At 41.7% G+C, this 23,819-nt stretch overlaps 1 protein-coding gene across 1 annotated transcript in view; it reads left to right on the top strand.

Moving 5' to 3' along the window:
* The window catches only part of LOC139469326 (tyrosine-protein phosphatase non-receptor type 13-like), a 144,241-nt gene that overhangs the window by 97,463 nt on the left and 22,959 nt on the right, over positions 1 to 23,819 (top strand). The window contains exons 29-33 of the mRNA XM_071251466.1: positions 6,670 to 6,825; positions 8,678 to 8,875; positions 9,969 to 10,259; positions 11,941 to 12,108; positions 15,313 to 15,407. Coding sequence (XP_071107567.1) covers positions 6,670 to 6,825; positions 8,678 to 8,875; positions 9,969 to 10,259; positions 11,941 to 12,108; positions 15,313 to 15,407 — 908 coding nt within the window. The remainder of the gene's footprint in view (positions 1 to 6,669; positions 6,826 to 8,677; positions 8,876 to 9,968; positions 10,260 to 11,940; positions 12,109 to 15,312; positions 15,408 to 23,819) is intronic.

Genomic DNA, 23,819 nt, shown 5'->3' with positions numbered 1-23,819 from the left:
TAGATAGATAGATCTTCTTTATTTCCTCCATTTCATGAAGAGTACAAGGTATACAGTGAAAGGACAACATCTATAGTATAAATGTGCACACACACATACATATATATATTACATATATGTCAGAAGTAGTTCATATACATATGTATCGTATTGATTATTTGTGTTATTAGATGGACAATTAGCATGTGTTATTTACAAATGTACACTTGTTTACAATACATACATTGTTTAGTATAAGCAGCTTTGGATGACTTCATCCCACTTTTTTACTGCACCACCAATATTTATCATGCTCTCTGCCCATACATTGTAGTCTAATTCTACTTCAAGTTGTTCAGGTAAACCGCCAAGCAAAAAAGTCAGAAAGGTGTCATCGTCTGCCCAGATTCTCACAAATATTTTAACATCAAGCAAATCAATGATTTTATCGAATGATATTTCTTTCTTCTAAATTCTTTTGACATGACATGAAAACATGTTTCACTATATCATTCGCAACTGTTCCACAAATACATTCCTTTGATTCTATTGGCATTGAACCTAAGCGAACTAGTCTAGCTAAGGAAGTAAAATATTCTGGTCTATTGAGAGCAAGTTTCCATAATCTATGTTCTCGTCCAGATCGTATTGTTAGATATCTTGACAGAGATAATCTGCTCAGAAACGCATTGTTTAGTAATTGTTTTTCGTGTAGGTGAATCTTTTCTTTCACCAGTTTTGACCATAATCGTTTCTTGATGAAATTTGAACACATTATATGATCACTAACCTCGTCAGATAAATTATATTTGGAGACAAGATGTAGCATGCTAAAGATGGGTGATTTCGTGTCCCACTTGTTCTTATTAACTAGTGTTGTTTTATATCTAAACTGTCCAAGTCGGGCTAGAAACATTTGTTTGAAAATATTCATTAGGTTTGAATTACATAGCTTACCAAGGAGCAAAAGCTTTTGTTGATCAATGTATCCTTGTACTGATATAACACCAATTGTATCCCTCTCTATTTCTTTAGGCATACGCTTATTAAAACCCTGGATTTTTTTACAGAAATAGCGTTGAGTGATTTCTAGCATTTCATATTCCTTTAATGATAGTTTTCCCCACACATTACATCCATATAAGCCACAGGGTAATACCACTCGTATGCGAACGGCGGCTATAGGATTAAGTCCACCAAAGTACAGGCCAGAATCATGGTTTACATTTATCAATTTTCTCAGTTTTTCACATGCTAAACTCGTTCTTTCTACCGAAGTTTTAGCAGTACTTATGTACACTCCCGCATAGACAATTGCCTTTTGAACAGGTAATTTTATCTTACCAATGTAAAGATGTTCAGGCGACACTATTTTTTTACTACATCCAAAAGTTAGGACAGCACTTTTGAACACATTGTATTTAAAATGCCACTTCTTACCATAATATTCTGCAACGTTTAGGAGCATTTGAAGACCTGTTGTGTTACAGCTGATCAAGGTCGTGTCGTCTGCTAACAGTATTCCTGGGCATCGTCCACAACCGGAATTGCTTAGTTCATGAAGCAAATCGTTTATATAAAGAGTAAAGAGCCATGCTGATATGACACGACCCTGACCTACACCCTCTTTAACAGGGAAAACATCAGATTTGAAGCCAGCAAAGCTAACACATGAGTACATAGAATTGTAAGACAAACGTAGAATTCTCCATAATTTACCATTGATACCAAATTTATGTAATTTGTAGAAGAGACCGTCAAGCCAAACACGATCGAAGGCTTTCTCGTTATCGAGGAAGGCACAATAAACTGGTGAGTTTCTTTTGTTAAAGTATGAAATACTTTCTAGAAGAGTGAGAGCCGCCGTTTCAGCACCAGCATTTTTTCTAAATCCAAACTGTAGTGGGTGAGGGAAGGTTACATCGTCGCTTGTCCATTTTTCGATTCTGTTGAGAAGCATTCTTTCAAAAAGCTTACTTAGGACTGAAGTTAGTGTTATGCCCCTGTAGTTAGATGGATCACTTTTACTTTTTCCTTGTCCCTTATGTACTGGTAAGATTTCGCCAATATGATACATTTTGGGTATATATTCATGTTTAATAATAGCATTGAATAATACCATAATATGCTTTAATAAAGATCTTCCCGCATACTTAATATGTTCGTTTGTGAGCCCATCAGGTCCTGGAAATATATTGTTTTTCTGTCCTTTAACTGTACTTACTACCTCTGCAATGGTGAATGGTCTCTTCAATGGATGGTTAGCAGTTACATCGGTATCAGCATCAGATGTTTCGTTGTTTTCAATATTTTTGACTGAGCATATTACTTCATCAGCAAAAGAGCAGTCAAAATGACTTTCCATGGTTGGGATTGACAAGTCTTGAAAGTATTTACCAAAGATTCCACAAATACCTTCCGCGTTACTACTTTGGTTACATTTATAAAGAAGTTTGTGTACTTGGTCCTTAGTTTTGTGATATCGTTTACGGTTTTAAAGTATTCATGTACATCTATTTCAGCTGCCTTATAAAGTTCTTTCAGTCTGCTATCTAAGAGCGAATGTTTGGATCTGCGATGCTGTCTTCTAAAACTACGCTTTGCTTCTTTATATTTAACAAAGTTCTCATCGTTCTTAGTATGTGACCTGCCATTCTCTTGCCAATGTCGTCTTTTACTGCGCGTTTCATCATGTAATAACTTCAGGTTGTCTTTTTTCCAGTAGGGTTTGAGGTAGGGTTTAAACTTTTTTATGATGGGATACTTACTGCAGTAGATGCATGGAGGGCATCTGTTATGTACTTATTATACGTTTCAATATATTCATTGTGGGATGGGAATTGGGACAACTTGCATATGTCTTCACGAAAGTAATTTTCAGTTTCATAGCGATACAGCATAAGATCAGTATCACACGCTTTCTTCCAATTGAGCTTATATCCACCATATGTTTTTTTATGACAGTCATTTGTTATACACAGAAGGATAGGCAGATGGTCTGAGACAGTATATGGTATATTGGTATCAATGGTATAACCAATAACATTATTCAGATAATCAACACTCACAAACATATAGTCTATCATTGTTCTCACATCTTTACATTTGTTTGAGAACGTATACTTAGTAATATCGTCTAATGGTACAACTGAATATAGGGTTCGTTCATTTAGTACCCTTTGAAGACAGCGAGATCTCATTCTTTGGACAGCAGATTGTCGTATATCTGCATTAAAATCTCCAGTAAGGATAGTAAGACCATATTGCGAGTATATGTCATACAATTCCATCACATAATCCAGCTGTTCAAAGTATACACTGTCTAAGATGTTAGTGGAAGGTAATCTCGTTCCAGTCACATATAATGTGTTACTACCTATTTGTAGACTTACTCCGATTACATTTTGGCTTTGTGATGTATTGATTACGGATACCCTACACCAATCGCCTTTACGTAAGAAGGTTGCTATACCACCTGACCCACGCTGAGAAGTACTGGTACAGCTGCATTTATAGTAAACATCAAAATCATCATGTATAGTGTTCATAAGGGAGGCCTTTTGTTCACTTAGCCAATGTTCAGTCACAAAGAATAGATCTGTGCTGTCTAGTCTGGTACATAACTGATGTGTACCGTGCATAATGCCTCGTATGTTCCAAGTTGCTATTAGAAGCATATCGAGTAGTAACAGTGCACTATGTATAATGTTTATTATTAGTATAGCTTTTCATTCTCGGCTCCTGAGTTGTCATATGTATACAAAGAACTTTTTGGTACCCATTCTCTGCAGTTAACATTTTCAGGCCAGAACGTTTCATCGCCCAATATTGCCTTTGCACATTGTGTTGGTATATTTACACGTATTGTGTAAGTTGGATTTTGGCCTTCCCAATGCTTAAGGAGCTTCATATAGCTAATTGTAACACCACGCTGTGTTGCATAGTCCTTGATCGCGTCTTGTACAATTTCAAAGGGCATGTCAGCTTTTACATTAGACAGAACAAGCCTCTTTTGTTTAAAGCGAGAGGCCCCAGAGAAGGCTTTCTTCCACTGATCGTTCAGCTGGACTGTTCTTGATTGGCTTGCATGATTTTCTTCACTGGGGCTTTCGCATGTAATAGTAAGGGACGGTTCATTGTTCGTGTGGTCACGTGATATTTCTTGTTGCGAGTGTTTCACATTGTTTGGCTTTTGTCTGTGGTCTCGGATTGTTGAGTTTGTTGATCTAGATGGGTCACCATCACTAATTGCTGGACAATGAGCTGCTGCTTGGGTTGTTGTTGTATTTTCAAATGTCACACGCAGGTCATCAGGATTCGCACTTTTGACGGCTTCTGAGTACAATAGCTTACTTCTGGTGCTCATACAATCTATTTTCCCATCTATAGCAGACGTTCGTTTATCAATTGTTGATATTCTTGTATGCAGAGTTTCTTGGAGCTCTTTAATATCTACATTCTTACGTTGTAGGTCTTCCTTCAGTGATGACACATCATGCTTAAGTTTTTCCTCGCGGGATTGACTCTCTTGAACTTTAGTTTTAAGGAAAACAAGTTCTTTGTTCTTTTCTTCTAATGCAGTAATCATGTGAAACATGTCCTCTTCATATTTAGACTGGAAATCATTCATTTTATCATAGATAACTGTAAAGCGTTCATTCATCTCTTTATGCATACACATTAGTTTTGAGAGGAAACATCCAAGCACATCTTTGTCTTTATCATCCACAAGTTCAGTGTTTTCTTCAGATACTTCGTTACCGTGAGCACGTGATTTCTGTCGACTCATGACTTCCGATTGAATAACATGAACAGGCACAGACCCAGTAATATAGCTATAGAGCAGGTACACATCTGATGCATATTTCATAACCACACTTTTAGTCTGGCCGGCTCTTTTCACCCTCTTTATAAGGGCACCATCTGGAAAGTCAGGTTTTTCACTCTTTGCAATGTCATACAATGAGAAACGAATGTCATTTAGTTGGTTTTCCTCATCCCTGTATATCCTAGTCAACTTAGTTTCACATGTCTGTCTATCATACCCACATACTTTCAGCTAGTACGGACAATAGAAATAAAGTGAGTTACCTTCAGGTTGATGGATCCAAATGTAGTAAGGTCCACATGGTATATATCCAAGATCCAAATGAGAATAAATCACACACCCTCTGAAGGATTTGCAAACTTCATATTCTTTCCCTTGTCCAGTGAAGATCACAACACTGTAGCAATGTACACATCACTGTAGCAATGTATTCAACACTGTAGCAATGTACACAACACTGTAGCAATGTACACAATGATGTGGCTGTGTACACAATGATGTAGCAATGCACACAACACTGTAGCTATGTACACAATGATGTAGCAATGTATACAATACTGTAGCAATGTACACAATGATGTGGCTGTGTACACGACACTGTAGCAATGTACACAACACTGTAGCTATGTACACAATGATGTGGCAGTGTACACAACACTGTAGCTATGTAAACAATGATGTAGCAATGTACACAACACTGTAGCAATGTACACAATGATGTGGCAGTGTACACAATGATGTAGCAATGCACACAACACTGTACTGACTGACTGAGTATGGTTTTAGCAACACTGTGGCAATGTACACTGTGTAGCAATGTACAAAATGATGTGGCAATGTACACAGCACTGTAGCAATGTAGACTGTGTAGCAATGTACAAAATGATGTGGCAATGTACACAGCACTGTAGCAATGTACACAACACTGTAGCAGTGTATACTGTAGCAATGTACACAACACTGTAGCAATGTACACAACACTGTAGCAATGTACACAACACTGTAGCAATGTACACAAAACTTGAGCAATGTGCACAACTCTGGCAATGTACGCAACTCTGTTGCAATGTACACATCACTGTAGCAGTGTACACTGTTGCAATGTACACAATACTGTAGCAATGTACACAGTGATGTGGCAATGTACGCAACTCTATAGCAATGTACACTGTGATGTGGCATTGTACACAACTCTATAGCAATGTACACAGTGATGTGGCATTGTACACAACTCTATAGCAATGTACACAGTGATGTGGCAATGTACGCAACTCTATAGCAATGTACACAGTGATGTGGCAATGTACACAACTCTATAGCAATGTACACAGTGATGTGGCATTGTACACAACTCTATAGCAATGTACACTGTGATGTGGCATTGTACACAACTCTATAGCAATGTACACAGTGATGTGGCATTGTACACAACTCTATAGCAATGTACACAGTGATGTGGCGATGTACACAACTCTATAGCAATGTACACAGTGATGTGGCAATGTACACAACTCTATAGCAATGTACACAGTGATGTGGCATTGTACACAACTCTATAGCAATGTACACTGTGATGTGGCATTGTACACAACTCTATAGCAATGTACACAGTGATGTGGCATTGTACACAACTCTATAGCAATGTACACAGTGATGTGGCAATGTACACAACTCTATAGCAATGTACACAGTGATGTGGCAATGTACACAACTCTATAGCAATGTACACAGTGATGTGGCATTGTACACAACTCTATAGCAATGTACACAGTGATGTGGCATTGTACACAACTCTATAGCAATGTACACAACATTGTAGCAATCTACACAACAATGTAGACAACACTGTTTGATATTGGCAGATGTTGGAAGTGACTCTGTGCAAGCGCCCCGGAGGAGGGCTTGGTTTCACGGTGGCAGGTGGCGCCACCACAACCGGCGGCTGTTACATCAAGGGTGTTGTACAAGACCCAGCACTTTCCGATGGCAGACTGAGAGTCGGAGATAAACTCATCAGGGTATGTGTTTAGACTGAGAGTCAGTATGTATGTTTAGACTGACATCAGTATGTTTATTCAGACTGATAGTATTTTTGTTTAGACTGAGAGTATGAATGTTAAGACTGATAGTCAACATGTATGTCTAGACTGAGAGTCAGTATGTATGTTTAGACTGAGAGTTAGTATGTATGTTTAGACTGACAGTCAGTATGTATGTTTAGACTGACAGTCAGTATGTATGTTTAGACTGACAGTCAGTATGTGTGTTAAGACTGACACTCAGTATGTATGTTTAGACTGACAGTCAGTATGTGTGTTAAGACTGACAGTCAGTATGTATGTTAAGACTGACGGTCAGTATGTATATGTAGACTGACAGTCAGTATGTATATGTAGACTGACAGTCAGTATGTGTGTTAAGACTGACAGTCAGTATGTATGTTAAGACTGACAGTCAGTATGTATGTTTAGACTGACAGCCAGTATGTATATGTAGACTGACAGTCAGTATGTGTGTTAAGACTGACAGCCAGTATGTGTGTTTAGACTGACGGTCAGTATGTATATGTAGACTGACAGTCAGTATGTATGTTTAGACTGACAGTCAGTATGTATGTTTAGACTGACAGTATGTATGTTTAGACTGAGAGTCAGTATGTATGTTTAGACTGACAGTCAGTATGTATGTTAAGACTGAGAGTCAGTATGTATGTTTAGACTGACAGTATGTATGTTTAGGCTGAGAGTCAGTATGTATGTTTAGACTGACAGTCAGTATGTATGTTGTGACTGACAGTCAGTATGTATGTTTAGACTGACAGTATGTGTGTTTAGACTGAGAGTCAGCATGTATTTTTAGACTGAGAGTTAGTATGTAATTTTAGACTAATAGTCAGTATGTATGTTTAGAAAGAGAGTCAGTATGTATGTTTAGACTGACAGTATGTGTGTTTAGATTGAGTGTCAGTATGTATGTATAGACTGACAGTCAGTATGTGTGTTTAGACTGAGTCAGTATGTATGTTTAGAAAGCGTCAGTATGTATGTTTAGAAAGAAAGTCAGTATGTATGTTTAGACTGACAGTCAGTATGTGTGTTTAGACTGAGAGTCAGTATGTATTTTTAGACTGACAGTCAGTATGTATGTTTAGACTGACAGTATATGTGTTTAGACTGAGAGTCAGCATGTATGTTTAGACTGAGAGTCAGTATGTATGTTTAGATTGAGTGTCAGTATGTATGTATAGACTGACAGTCAGTATGTGTGTTTAGACTGACAGTCAGTATGTATGTTTTGAAAGAGACTCAGTATGTATGTTTAGACTGACAGTCAGTATGTATGTTTAGACTGACAGTATGTGTGTTTAGACTGAGAGTCAGTATGTATGTTTAGACTGACAGTATGTGTGTTTAGACTGAGAGTCAGCATGTATTTTTAGACTGAGAGTCAGTATGTATGTTTAGATTGAGTGTCAGTATGTATGTTCAGACTGACAGTCAGTATGTATGTTTAGACTGACAGTATGTGTGTTTAGACTGAGAGTCAGTATGTATTTTTAGACTGAGAGTCAGTATGTATGTTTAGATTGAGTGTCAGTATATATGTTTAGACTGAGAGTCAGTATGTATGTTGTGACTGACAGTATGTGTGTTTAGACTTCAGAGTATGTATGTTTAGATTGACAGTTATGTGTTTAAGATCAGAATCTGTGTATGTTTGATCCGCATTGTGTGAAACGTCTCTTTTTATTCCTATGGCATGGGTTATCATATAGTATGGATTACATATGCACGAAGCCAGTTGTATGAGAACAGCCAGTTGTATGAGACTTGACAGTGTTGCATGACACGGACATGGTTTCCTGTGCAGGTCAACAGTCAGGATATGACTGAGATGAGTCATTTCGAGGCTGTGACATATCTGAGGAAGGTTCCCCAAGTCGTTACTATAGCGATCCAACGAGATGCCAGTAACGAAGACTTCCTCCCGGTACATGTCAGTAGCAGTCAAGGTGAAGGTCAAGTGGATACTTCACACAGTAATGAGCGAAGCACTGCCAAGTCACAGGTAATACAGAATGATGCCCTGTCTTCTGTTACAGCCTTGTTGTGCTGGACGGCGCGACCATCGAGTTTCCGGTTCTAGTTGTCACCAGTGTGTGAATTAGTTTCGAGTTGTTTGGCCAGGGGGGATCATTAATAAATACATGTTGCAAGCCCTTGTCATATCTTACTAGACTACTTCATGGCGATAGCCAACATATTTTGTGTTAACCTAAATTTTTGTGGTTTTATTTTGTTTGTCAGTAAAAACCCAGTTTACTACTTTGAAATGATACCACGAGATGAAGACAAAATGACAAAAATGACAACTTTGACTTTAAATGAATTGATGGTTTGTAGAAATATATATGTATTACTAGAATTTTGAACTGGATAGTCGGGCTAGCTTTATGGAAATGTTACCAGCCCAATTTAAGAGTCACTGGCATTTGGCTTGTGGGCAGGCAGCTATTGGAACTGGTTATGACCTGTTGTTGTGTGCTGTTGCAACACCAAGCTGTCTTGGTGAACCCACCAGCATCACCCAACAGGGACACTTAGATCTGAGGGGTCACGGATGGATCAGTCGTATAAGTTGTCTCTTGGGCGCGCCAGAAACCTATGATTGTGGGTTTGAATCCCGGTTTGCCCCGATTATGTTTCTAGGTTTGTCAGCACCATACCCATGCTTGTGGGTTTCACCTAAGTGGTAAATGTCTGAGACCTGTCCCGCCGTGATATTGCTGGAATATTGCTAAAAGCGGCGTAAAACCATACTCACTCACTCACTCACTCTGAGACCTGCATCACCTCGGGATTTCCTCCCACATTAAGCAGACGTGCCTTGATATAACTGGAATATTGTTAAAAGTGGCCTTAAACCCAGCTCACTCACTCACTCACTTAAATCTGTGACTGTTCAGTGCCATCCTGGCTGCTTAAGGCTAAAGATCATTCTCCTATATTGCTGTGGTATTTGTGAAATCTCTGTCAGAATAGGCAAACAAAAATCCTAGATTATCATTTTCTCTTCATTGTCCTCAATTTTGATGTTGAACCATGATAGAGATTTACTCTCTTAGCAGATGTTTAAGCTTGACTTTGTTGTTTCACTGAAGTCATGCATCAATCCTGAGTTGAGCTCAGGAGAGACCCTTGATGAGAGACATCAGGAGAGTGCTGATGTTGCCCTGGAGACAGTGAAACCTGGACATAGCCAGGAGCCGTCAGAGGATGGGGGTGATCATATGTCACCCTCACAGCAAGACACCGGATGCACGGAGGAGCCCTCGCAGGACGGGGTTGACGATACGTCCCGTTTGCTGCGAGACAGAGAAGGCTTGGATGAGTCCTCGCAGGACGGAGGTGACGATATGTCCCCTTCACAGCGACATGGAGGAGGCACAGAGGTGAGACTTGGGGGCATTGCTGCAGTTTACGGGGTGCACTTGACAGGGTGCCATTTACTTGATGCAGTTTACGGGGTGCAGTTTTATGAGTGCAGTTTACAGGGTGCAATTTACCAGATGCAGTTTACAGGGTGTAGTTTTCTGGGTTCAGTTTATGGGATGTATTTTACGGGATGCAGTCTACGGGATGCAATTTATGGGGTGCAGTTTACGGGATGCTGTTTACAGGATGTATTTTGCAGCATGCAGTTTACAAGGATGCAATTTTCTGGGTGCAGTTTACGAGATGCAGTTTTCTGGGTGCAGTTTACTGGATAAAGTTTAAGGGTACAGTTTACAGGGTGCAGTTAGGGGATGTAGTTTATGGGGTGTAGTATTTTGGTTGCAGTATACAGGATGTAGTTTAAGGGGTGTAGTTTTTTTGGTTGTAGTTTACGGGATGCAGTTTTCTAAGTGCAGTTTATGGGTGCAATTTACGGGATGGAAGTTTACAGGTACTGTTTACGTAGTGCAGTTTACATGTGCAGTTTACGGGATACAGTTTACTTGTGCAGTTTATGGGATGCAGTTTACGGGGTGCAGTTTTCTGGATGCAGTTTACAGAATGCAGTTTTCTAGCTGCAGTTTATGGGATGTAGTTTTCTGGGTGCAGTTTACGAGATGCAGTTTACGGGGTGGAATTTTCTGGGTCCAGTTTACAGGATGCAGTTTACGGGATGCAGTTTACGGGATGCAGTTTACAGGTTTCAGGTTCACAGGGATGCAGTTTATGGGGTACTGTTTTCTGGACGCAGTTTACAGGGTGTAGTTTTCTGGGTGCAGTTTACGGGATGCAGTTTTCTTAGTGCAGTTAACAGGTAGTATTTTTCTTGGGGGCATTGCTGCAGTTTACGGGGAGCACTTGACAGTGTGCCATTTACTTGATGCAGTGTACTGGGTGCAGTTTTACCAGATGCAGTTTAAGGGATGCAGCTTATGGGGTGCAGTTTTCTTAGTTCAGTTTACGGGATGCAATTTATGGCTGCAGTTTGCGGGATGTATTTTGAAGCATGCAGTTTTCTACAGTGTGCAGTTTACGGGGTGCAATTTACCAGATGCAGTTTATCTGGTGCAGTTTTCTGGGTGCAGTTTTCTTAGGGCAGCTTACGGGGTGCAGTTTACGGGATAAAGTTTACGGGTACAGTTTAAGGGGTGCAGTTAGGGGATGTAGTTTACGGGGTGTATTTTTTTTGGTTGCAGTATATGGGATGTAGTTTATGGGGTGTAGTTTTTTTGGTTGCAGTATATGGGATGTAGTTTATGGGGTGTAGTTTTTTGGTTGTAGTTTACGGGGTGCAGTTTACGGGATAAAGTTTACGGGTACAGTTTAAGGGGTGCAGTTAGGGGATGTAGTTTACAGGGTGTAGTTTTTTTGGTTGCAGTGTATGGGATGTAGTTTATGGGGTGTAGTTTTTTGGTTGTAGTTTACGGGATGCAGTTTTCTTAGTGCAGTTTATGGGTGCAGTTTACGGATGCAGTTTACGTGATGCAGTTTTCTGGGTGCAGTTTACAGGATGCAGTTTACAGGGTACAGTTTTCTGGGTGCAGTTTACAGGATGCAGTTTTCTTAGTTGCTTTTTTTTGGGTGCAGTTTACAGTTTAGTTTGTGCAGAAAGTGGCTACATGTGTTGTGTTTGTGCAGACAGTGGTGCAACGGGTGGAGCTACAGAAGCCAGCCACCGGTGGTCTGGGGTTCAGTTTGGTGACGGCACAGAAGCACCAGGAGGTGGGGGTGTTTGTCAGGACCATCTCAGAGGGAGGGGCGGCAGATGCCGATGGCAGGCTGCATGTGGGAGACAGACTGCTGCAGGTAGGCAAACTTAGGTCACTATATGCTCTCCATTAACGATTTTCGGGGTAGGCAACTTACGTCACTATGTTCTCTCTCAATCAAGGGTTGTGGAGGTAGGCGACTTACGTCACTATGTTATCTCTCAATCAAGGGTTGTGGAGGTAAGCAACTTATGTCACTATGTTCTCTCTCCATTAAGGGTTGTGGAGGTAGGCAACTTACGTCACTATGTTCCCTCCATTAAGGGTTGTGGAGGTAGGCGACTTACGTCACTATGTTATCTCTCAATCAAGGGTTGTGGAGGTAAGCAACTTACGTCACTATGTTCTCTCTCCATTAAGGGTTGTGGAGGTAGGCAACTTACGTCACTATGTTCCCTCCATTAAGGGTTGTGGAAGTAGGCAAATTACGTCACTATGTTCCCTCCATTAAGGGTTGTGGAGGTGGGCAACTTACGTCACTATGTTCCCTCCATTAAGGGTTGTGGAAGTAGGCAACTTACGTCACTATGTTCCCTCCATTAAGGGTTGTGGAAGTAGGCAACTTACGTCACTATGTTCCCTCCATTAAGGGTTGTGGAGGTAGGCAACTTACGTCACTATGTTCCCTCCATTAAGGGTTGTGGAGGTAGGCAACTTACGTCACTATGTTCCCTCCATTAAGGGTTGTGGAAGTAGGCAACTTACGTCACTATATTCCCTCCATTAAGGGTTGTGGAGGTGGGCAACTTGAGTCACTATATTCCCTCCATTAAGGGTTGTGGAGGTGAGCAACTTACGTCACTATGTTCCCTCCATTAAGGGTTGTGGAGGTGGGCAACTTGAGTCACTATATTCCCTCCATTAAGGGTTGTGGAGGTAGGCAACTTACGTCACTATGTTCCCTCCATTAAGGGTTGTGGAAGTAGGCAACTTACGTCACTATGTTCCCTCCATTAAGGGTTGTGGAGGTGGGCAACTTGAGTCACTATATTCCCTCCATTAAGGGTTGTGGAGGTAGGCAACTTATGTCACTATGTTCCCTCTATTAAGGGTTGTGGAAGTAGGCAACTTACGTCACTATGTTCTCTCTCCATTAAGGGTTATGGAAGTAGGCAACTTACGTCACTATGTTCCCTCCATTAAGGGTTGTGGAAGTAGGCAACTAACATCACTATGTTCCCTCCATTAAGGGTTGTGGAAGTAGGCAACTTACATCACTATGTTCTCTCTCCATTAAGGGTTGTGGAGGTAGGCAACTTACGTCACTATGTTCTCTCTCCATTAAGGGTTGTGGAGGTAGGCAACTTACGTCACTATGTTCTCTCTCCATTAAGGGTTGTAGAGGTGGGCAACTTACGTCACTATGTTCCCTCCATTAAGGGTTGTGGAGGTGGGCAACTTATGTCACTATGTTCTCTCTCCATTAAGGGTTGTGGAAGTAGGCAACTTACGTCACTATGTTATCTCTCCATTAAGGGTTGTGAAGGTAGGCAACTTACGTCACTATGTTCCCTCCATTAAGGGTTGTGGAGGTGGGCAACTTACGTCACTATGTTCTCTCTCCATTAAGGGTTGTGGAGGTAGGCAACTTATGTCACTATGTTCCCTCCATTAAGGGTTGTGGAGGTAGGCAACTTACGTCACTATGTTCCCTCCATTTAGGGTTGTGGAAGTAGGCAACTAACGTCACTATGTTCTCTCCATTAAGGGTTGTGGAGGTAGGCAACTTACGTCACTATGTTCCCTCCATTAAGGGTTGTGGAAGTAGCCAACTTACGTCACTATGTTCCCTCCATTTAAGGTTGTGGAAGTAGGCAACTAACATCACTATGTTCTCTCCATTAAGGGTTGTGGAGGTGGGCAACTTACGTCACTATGTTCCCTCCATTTAGGGTTGTGGAGGTGGCAACTTACGTCACTATGTTCTCTCTCCATTAAGGGTTGTGGAAGTAGGCAACTTACGTCACTATGTCCCTCTCCATTAAGGGTTGTGGAGGTAGGCGACTTACGTCACTATGTTATCTCTCAATCAAGGGTTGTGGAGGTAAGCAACTTACGTCACTATGTTCTCTCTCCATTAAGGGTTGTGGAGGTAGGCAACTTACGTCACTATATTCCCTCCATTAAGGGTTGTGGAAGTAGGCAACTTACGTCACTATGTTCCCTCCATTAAGGGTTGTGGAGGTGGGCAAATTACGTCACTATGTTCTCTCTCCATTAAGGGTTGTGGAAGTAGGCAACTTACGTCACTATATTCCCTCCATTAAGGGTTGTGGAAGTAGGCAACTTACGTCACTATGTTCCCTCCATTAAGGGTTGTGGAGGTGGGCAAATTACGTCACTATGTTCTCTCTCCATTAAGGGTTGTGGAAGTAGGCAACTTACGTCACTATGTTCCCTCCATTAAGGGTTGTGGAGGTGGGCAAATTACGTCACTATGTTCTCTCTCCATTAAGGGTTTTGGAAGTAGGCAACTTACGTCACTATGTTCCCTCCATTAAGGGTTGTGGAGGTGGGCAAATTACGTCACTATGTTCTCTCTCCATTAAGGGTTGTGGAAGTAGGCAACTTACGTCACTATATTCCCTCCATTAAGGGTTGTGGAAGTAGGCAACTTACGTCACTATGTTCCCTCCATTAAGGGTTGTGGAGGTGGGCAAATTACGTCACTATGTTCTCTCTCCATTAAGGGTTGTGGAAGTAGGCAACTTACGTCACTATGTTCCCTCCATTAAGGGTTGTGGAGGTGGGCAAATTACGTCACTATGTTCTCTCTCCATTAAGGGTTTTGGAAGTAGGCAACTTACGTCACTATGTTCCCTCCATTAAGGGTTGTGGAGGTGGGCAACTTACGTCACTATGTTCTCTCTCCATTAAGGGTTGTGGAGGTAGGCAACTTACATCACTATATTCCCTCCATTAAGGGTTGTGGAGGTGGGCAACTTACGTCACTATGTTCTCTCTCCATTAAGGGTTGTGGAGGTAGGCAACTTACATTACTATATTCCCTCCATTAAGGGTTGTGGAGGTGGGCAACTTACGTCACTATGTTCCCTCCATTAAGGGTTGTGGAGGTGGGCAACTTACGTCACTATGTTCTCTCTCCATTCAGGGTTTTGGAAGTAGGCAACTTACGTCACTATGTTCTCTCTCCATTCAAGCTGCTGCAAACTTACATCTGGGGATATTTTTTAAAGCAGTCTTGAATGATCTTTTGAATGATTGTGTTCTGTGTGTGCAGGTGAATGGGGAATCTCTGGTAGGAATGAACCATGTAAAGGCTGTGAAAATTCTCAGAAAGGCAAAACCAGGAACTGTTCAAGTTACAATATCAAGGTAAGTAGGCCTCAGTTTGTTGGCTGCAGATCTGTCCTGATTATTGTTCTGCAGTTGTCAGCTCTGTGCTAGTGGGTTTCCCCAGAGTTGTAATGTTGGAAGACTTGCATTGCTTGAGGTATAGCTCCACATCAAGGTGACATGCTGTGAAATGTAATACTTTTCATTCTACCTTGAATTTGGAAAATACTATGTTCTGATTGGTCAAAGGTTTCAAATTACTTGATCCACCTACTTCCACTTTCACCTATAGTATTGATAGGTATCTTGCTGTCTCATATAAACCTACTGCCACTTTCACCTATAGTATTGATAGGTATCCTGCTGTCTCATATAAACCTACTGCCACTTTCACCTATAGTATTGATAGGTATCTTGCTGTCTCATATAAACCTACTGCCACTTTCACCTATAGTATGGATAGGTATCTTGCAGTGTCATATAAACCTACTGCCACTTTCACCTATAGTATTGATAGGTATCTTGCTAGCCTTTTGATATGCTTTGATTTCACATGGAAATTCCCTGATGTGAACCTGCAACGTCATGTATCATGTTTAGTATTGTAACCAACTGTGTCCAAGGCAGGTTCAATCTTACGTCACTGACTATAGTTCTCAGCATGCTGCACATGTTCATAATTCTTGTGAATACCTCACCTCTATCACATCAGTGCCATAAATTCCTGTTTATGCTGAGAACCACACTATAAATTTTTATAAATTTTCAACAGATGTCCACTACACTGCCAACATATGTATAGTTGTGAGGGAAACCCTATCCCTTGCCAGAGGCGCCACTGCGCATTCGCAAGGCGGGAATCTAGTCACTTCTTTCCTGTGTGTCCAGATGACAACAAGGAAAATATTTTGTTGCACATCCGTACACGTGATTGAGTTTCACACTTACAAAGCACATTAGATCTTCTACAAGCAGTGAGCAGTTCTACAAGCAGAGAACGGGGGTATAAGAAGATCGGAAGTTCTAGTAAGTAATTAGTTAGAAACGTTTTGTGGGATGAGATTTCCATCTCAAGGACAGGCACCCGTCTGTTCAGGCTGTGGGCAACACCAGATACCTGGTGACCCTCACCCTAGATGTCTATCATGCAAGCAACTGCACATAAAAGTCAAGGTGCAGCTATTGCGAGCCCCTGTCAAAGGAGAAAATTGACAAGCTCTACAAGGCATGTATAAACAATCCTGATTACAAAGATTACTAGAGCATCAAGTAAAAACAAGTGATTAAGCCCTTGGTGGCCATATTAATCACGTGGGTTACAAGCGAGTGTCGTGCGAGAAAGTGCCTCTAACTTACATCTGGCAACGTATGGTACGGTCGATCATCGAGTTTGGCCAGAAACTAACGATCTTCACCCTCTGCCGCGTTCCCCCTTTTAACTTAATTGAATTCGGAATTCAATGTCTGTAATGACGTATAAAGCGTAAAAGCGCGAGTGTCGCGCGAGGGTGCCGTCTTACCTTATGAGGAGAAGAGACCCCGTCGCTCATCCCGCTCTCCCAATAAAGTTGAGGAGCAGATGTATTTTACCGGTCAAAAAGAAAGTGCCCCTAACTTACGTCCGGCAACGTATGGTACGGTCGATCATCGAGTTTGGCCAGAAACTAACGATCTTCACCCTCTGCCGCATTCCTCCTTTTAACTTAATTGAGTTCGGAATTCAATGTCTGTAATGATGTATAAAGCGTAAAAGCGCGAGTGTCGCGCGAGGGTGCCGTCTCACCTTATGAGGAGAAGAGACCCCGTTGCTCATCCCGCTCTCCCAATAAAGTTGAGGAGCAGATGTATTTTACCGGTCAAAAAGAAAGTGCCTCTAACTTACATCCGGCAACGTCTGGTATGGTCGATCATCGAGTTTAGACAGAAACTAACGATTTTCACCCTCTGCTACGTTCCCACTTTAACTTAAAAATGACAAATTCAATGTCTGTTTTGATTTGCAATCTATGTCTCGAGATGCACAACCCCGGCTTGGCCATAACCCAGCTTGGCCATACATGGGTCGATCAGATTGATAAAAGCGCATGCAATCAATGTCTCAGGAAATCACATATCTAAAAGAATCTGTCACACAACCCAGGCTTGGCCAACAGGGGGCGATCACAAGATTCAAGAGACCTAAAGTTCTCCCAATAAACTTAAAGAGCAGATGTATCTCACAGGTTGTAACTAAAGGGATTCAGAGAAATTAACCAACTCAATGTTGTAATAATTGAAAATTTTTTGACAAGATCTCCAAGGCATGGATCAAAAATCCCGATTATAAAAAGGTCACTAGAGCATCTACATCAAGAAAACAAGTGATTAAGCCCGAGGCGGCAAAAATTAATCACGTGGGTGACAAGCGAGTGTCACGCGAGGGCACCATCTCACCTTATGAGGAGAAGAGACCCCGTCGCTCATCCCACTCTCCCTATAATGTTGAGGAGCAGATGCATTTTACCAGTCAATCAGAAAGTACCTCTAACTTGCATCTGGCAACGTCTGGTACGGTCGATCGTCGAATTTGGACAGAAACTAACGACTTTCACCCTCTGCCGCGTTCCCCCGTTAACGTAAATGAGTTCACAGAAAGAATAACAAATTCTATGTCTGTTATGATTGACACACGCATGCAATCTATGTCTCGAGAAGTCTCAGATCTAAAAGAATCATTTAATCAAAACCGGCTTGGCCAATCAGAGATTGATCACGAGAGTAAACAGAGATCTAAGGCTGAATATGGCAGTACACCCTCATACAGCAGACATGTACAAGGTTATGCTGAATCAGACTATGAGGACAGTAGGAGAATTATACTAAGAGACCGAGAATCTCATAGATCTTCTCCCTACCACGCATACCATAGGGCTCATCGTGAATCACGGTCTTCACACCGAAGTATGCATAGAAATACACACCAGTCACCGTCAAGCCACTATGATAGACGCACCGACAAAGCTCGTGCATATCAGGATAGTAATCCTAAGCGTGCACCCTCCCATACTGCCACACAGTCCTCTTATACGGGCGAAGAAAGCGAGGGAAATATGACATCACCATACAGTTATAGATCACGTGATTCCCGCACAGCTTGTCGTAAATCAGACGACCGGGATTACGATACCCTCAGCCATACGACCCACTCCCAGCACAGCCAGAGTAGGGGGTGCCGATCTACACCGGAGTATTCAGGCTATGGGGACACTGCTATAGAGGAGGATTATAGATCAAACAATTACTCCCTTAGAGACATCATAGTAGAACTTTACGAACTAATGCCCACCTTAAAACCAGATCAGGACAGTACACCCGTTAAACCCTTGATTGAACGTGCAGGTTATGAGGGACCCGATAAGGGGACCAAACCATACCACACGCTTCCTCCTCCGTCATATTTGGATGACGTCATCAAGAGGACTGAAAATCAATTGAATTGTTCAGCGGGACCTAGTGCTAAACTGAGGCCTATATTTATTAAATCTGCTTACAAAACACATGATGATCCGTTCTCACTACAGCCTAATGAGAGCGATTTATCTAGCATTAACAGCTTGGCTAGATCGTCTACACCACTCGTCAGTGAAGATCGCTACAGACAACTCAACGGTGGTCGCTTACATACAGCACCAAGGATGCACAAGATCTCTCAGCCTTTACTGAAGGAGGTTACACGTTTATATGCCTTGGTAGACTCAGTGAGTTGCAAGATCGAAGTAAGACACATTCCGGGCAAGCTAAATTTACTAGCAGATTACCTATCCCGGAAGAACAAGATAGAACCCACAGAATGGTCACTACATCCCGAGATGTTCAAGTGGATAATCCAGATATGGGACATTCCAAACATAGATCTATTCGCCACATGTCTCAACAACAAGCAACCAGTCTATGTCAGTCCGGTACCAGACCCACTAGCACTCCAAGTCGATGCGCTCTCCATGGAATGGAAGGGAATGTTCGCTTACGCATTTCCCCCATGGGCGCTCCTAGACAGAGTACTGAGGAAAATAGAGGAAACGAGTGTGTCATAATCCTCATAACCCCGGCTTGACCAAAAAGGGCTTGGTTTCCCAGACTTCTACAACGCCTGATAGAAGTACCTCTGAAACTCCCAGTACGTCACGACCAATTGAGACAACCAAAGACATATTTTACGGCCGCCTCGACAACCTCCATCTTCACGCTTGGAAGTTATCTCGCATAAGATGCAAGCAGCCGGTTACTCTAAATCAGCTTCACGAAGAGTGGCTAGCTCATGAAGACCAACTTCATCTGCATTATACAATAACAGATGGGACAAGTTCGTTGAATGGAGAAGAGGAAAACAGTTACATGGTGATATAACGATACCTACAGTAGCCGATTTCTTGCTCCATCTCAGAAATGACAAGAAATTACGACACGGCACTATCAAAGGATATAGATCAGCCCTGTCATCAGTATTACAACACGATGACCTATCTATAGGTACCCATCCAGTACTAAATCAACTTATGAAGTCTTTTGCCCTGGAAGATATAAAAGTACCACAAACTTTTCCTAAATGGGATCTATCTATAGTATTGTCAGCATTGATGAAAGCACCGTATGAACCCATGAGTAGTGCGACATTACTATCAGTCTTCAAGAAAAAATGTCTTTCTCTTAGCCATGGCTACGGCGGCTCGCGTGTCAGAACTACACGCTATTGATTTCTCCACTGTAACCCATACCAAAGAATGGAAAGCAGTGTTGTTCAGATCGCTCCCTGAATTTATTGCCAAAAACCAGTCGTCAACCTTCGGCCCACTCGGACATCGGCAATACACAATACCAGCCCTAAGTAAAAGTGTGGACTTCCCGGATAGATTGCTTTGCCCCATAAGTGCCTTGAGATATTTTATCACAGCGACTCAACCACACAGAAAGCAGAGAAAACGCCTATTTATCTCTTGCAAGCCCTCGTCAGAAAAGGACATCGCAAATGGCTAAAACAGTTATCACAGATAGCTATAAAATGGCAAATCTCCACTCCTATTTTGGGTAGCTGCAGACCCCACGAAATCAGAGCACTGGCAACAAGCCTAGCCACATGGAATACTGCATCCATCGAACAAATTGTGGCCAGCTGCCAGTGGAAGTCCCACAACACTTTTTCAAACTTTTACTTACGAGACATACAGACCGATCTATATGGACTATACACTCTGGGGCCTTTGGTGGCCACCCAGGTGATAGTTACCAAGTAAAGTAACCTGTTCCCTCCCTCTTCCAGGAAAGGGAAAAAAAAGGGGGTGTGTGAAGATTTCAGAAGTACCTCATGAACTCAGGGTAAGTTGTACTTTGTTACTGGACTGCGCTATTGAGTTAGTAAAACAGGGCAAATGTCAACACTGAAATCAGAGATCGAAGGATTAAGTGATATACGGTAATCTACATGATAGGAACGTCAATGTACTACCACCGGAAGTGATGTCATAGGAGTCATCACACCGGAGAAACGTTAAGATACGTTAAATATCACTATCCAAAAGGGCATAACGGTAAACCACGTCATAAGTGATACGGGAGAATAGTGACACCGGAAGTGACGTCACAGATGACATCATCACCGGAAGGGACGTCACAGATGACGTCATCACAGGAAACGATGTCACTAAAATGTCTAAGTATCACAAGGGAATATACATATACCCTTCACATGACGCCTTGAAAATTCTATACGTCTAAGTCTTCTGAGTAGACTATTAGACACATCCGTTTAAGACCCCTTTTGGCATATAATCCTTGGTTTTACCGCTTCACTAGCCAAACATCTATGGGATGCTAGATACCAGAACCCGCCGGTCCCTCTGGTGTATACTGGCACTGATGTGATAGAGGTGAGGTATTCACAAGAATTATCAAACAATAGTTATCATTGTGAATAATTCTAAGAATACCATCTCTATCACATCAGGAATTAATCCCTCCCACCTCCCCAAATATCTGCATCTAGTTGATGAGAGTTTGGTTGAAAGAAGTGACTAGAATCCCGCCTTGCGCATGCGCAGTGGCGTCTCTGGCAAGGGATAGGGTTTCCCTCACAACTATGGATATGTTGGCAGTGTAGCGGACGTCTGTTGAAAATTTATAAAAATGTATAGTGTGGTTCTCAGCATAAACAGGAATTTATGGCACTGATGTGATAGAGGTGGTATTCTTAGAATTATTCACAATGAAGCTTCATTCTACCAATTAAGGCTCCAAATTCATTTATCATAGTTAGATATACAGGAAACATTGCAAACACAAGTATGTTTATCTCCAAATTGAACCTTACACATACTCTCACTCACTCACATTGTGCCTGTGACATAGATACAGTCATTAGCGTTTGTGACATAGATCCATTTATTGGCGCCTATGACATAGATCCAGTCATTGGTGCCTATGACACAGATCCAGTCATTGTCATGTGACATGGATCCAATCATTACCGTTTGTGACATAGATCCATTTATTTGCACCTGTGACATAGATCCAGTCATTGGCACCTGTGACACAGATCCAGTCATTGTCATGTGACATAGATCCACTCATTGGCATCTGTGACATAGATCAAGTCATTGCCTTCTGTGACATAGATCAAGTCATTTTGACCTGTGACATTGATCTAGTCATTCACATCTGTGACATATACCCAATCATTGACATCTGTGACATAGATCCAGTCATTGTCGCCTGTGATATAGATTTAGTCATTGCCATCTGTGACATAGATCCAGTCATTGTCGCCTGTGATATAGATCTAGTCATTGCCATCTGTGGCATAGATCCTGTCGTCCTTGTGGTCTGTGACAAAGATCCAGTCACTGCCATCTGTGACATAGATCCTGTCATTGCCATCTGTGACATGGATCCAGTCATTGCCATCTGTGACATAGATCTAGTCATTGTCATCTGTGACATAGATCCAGTCATTGGTGTCTGTGACATAGATCCATTCATTGCCATCTGTGCAATAGATCCAGTCATTGGTGCGTGTGACGTAGATCAAGTTACCACATCTGTTACATAGATCCAATCATTGACATCTGTGACATAGATCCAGTCATTGGCACCTGCAACAAAGATCAAGTTATTGTCATCTGTGACATAGATCCATTCATTGCCATCTGTGACATAGATCCAGTCATTGTCATCTGTGACATATATGCAGTCATTGGCTCCTGTGACATAGATCCAATCATTGACATCTGTGACATAGATCCAGTCATTGCCATCTGTGACATAGATCCAGTCATTGTGACCTGTGACATAGATCCAGTCATTGCCATCTTTGACATAGATCCAGTCATTGTTGCCTGTGACATAGATCCAGTCATTGGTGTCTGTGACATAGATCCATTCATTGCCATCTGTGCAATAGATCCAGTCATTGGTGCGTGTGACGTAGATCAAGTTACCACATCTGTTACATAGATCCAATCATTGACATCTGTGACATAGATCCAGTCATTGGCACCTGCAACAAAGATCAAGTTATTGTCATCCGTGACATAGATCCATTCATTGCCATCTGTGACATAGATCCAGTCATTGTCATCTGTGACATATATGCAGTCATTGGCTCCTGTGACATAGATCCAATCATTGACATCTGTGACATGGATCCAGTCATTGCCATCTGTGACATAGATCTAGTCATTGTCATCTGTGACATAGATCCAGTCATTGGTGTCTGTGACATAGATCCATTCATTGCCATCTGTGCAATAGATCCAGTCATTGGTGCGTGTGACGTAGATCAAGTTACCACATCTGTTACATAGATCCAATCATTGACATCTGTGACATAGATCCAGTCATTGGCACCTGCAACAAAGATCAAGTTATTGTCATCTGTGACATAGATCCATTCATTGCCATCTGTGACATAGATCCAGTCATTGTCATCTGTGACATATATGCAGTCATTGGCTCCTGTGACATAGATCCAATCATTGACATCTGTGACATAGATCCAGTCATTGCCATCTGTGACATAGATCCAGTCATTGTGACCTGTGACATAGATCCAGTCATTGCCATCTTTGACATAGATCCAGTCATTGTTGCCTGTGACATAGATCCAGTCATTGGTGTCTGTGACATAGATCCATTCATTGCCATCTGTGCAATAGATCCAGTCATTGGTGCGTGTGACGTAGATCAAGTTACCACATCTGTTACATAGATCCAATCATTGACATCTGTGACATAGATCCAGTCATTGGCACCTGCAACAAAGATCAAGTTATTGTCATCTGTGACATAGATCCATTCATTGCCATCTGTGACATAGATCCAGTCATTGTCATCTGTGACATATATGCAGTCATTGGCTCCTGTGACATAGATCCAATCATTGCCATCTGTGACATAGATCCAGTCATTGCCATCTGTGAC

This window comes from Haliotis cracherodii, unplaced genomic scaffold (assembly GCF_022045235.1).
Source record: "Haliotis cracherodii isolate W230 unplaced genomic scaffold, xgHalCrac1.p SCAF_2, whole genome shotgun sequence".
NCBI lineage: Eukaryota > Metazoa > Mollusca > Gastropoda > Lepetellida > Haliotidae > Haliotis > Haliotis cracherodii.
This window is presented reverse-complemented; position numbering and strand designations above follow the sequence as displayed.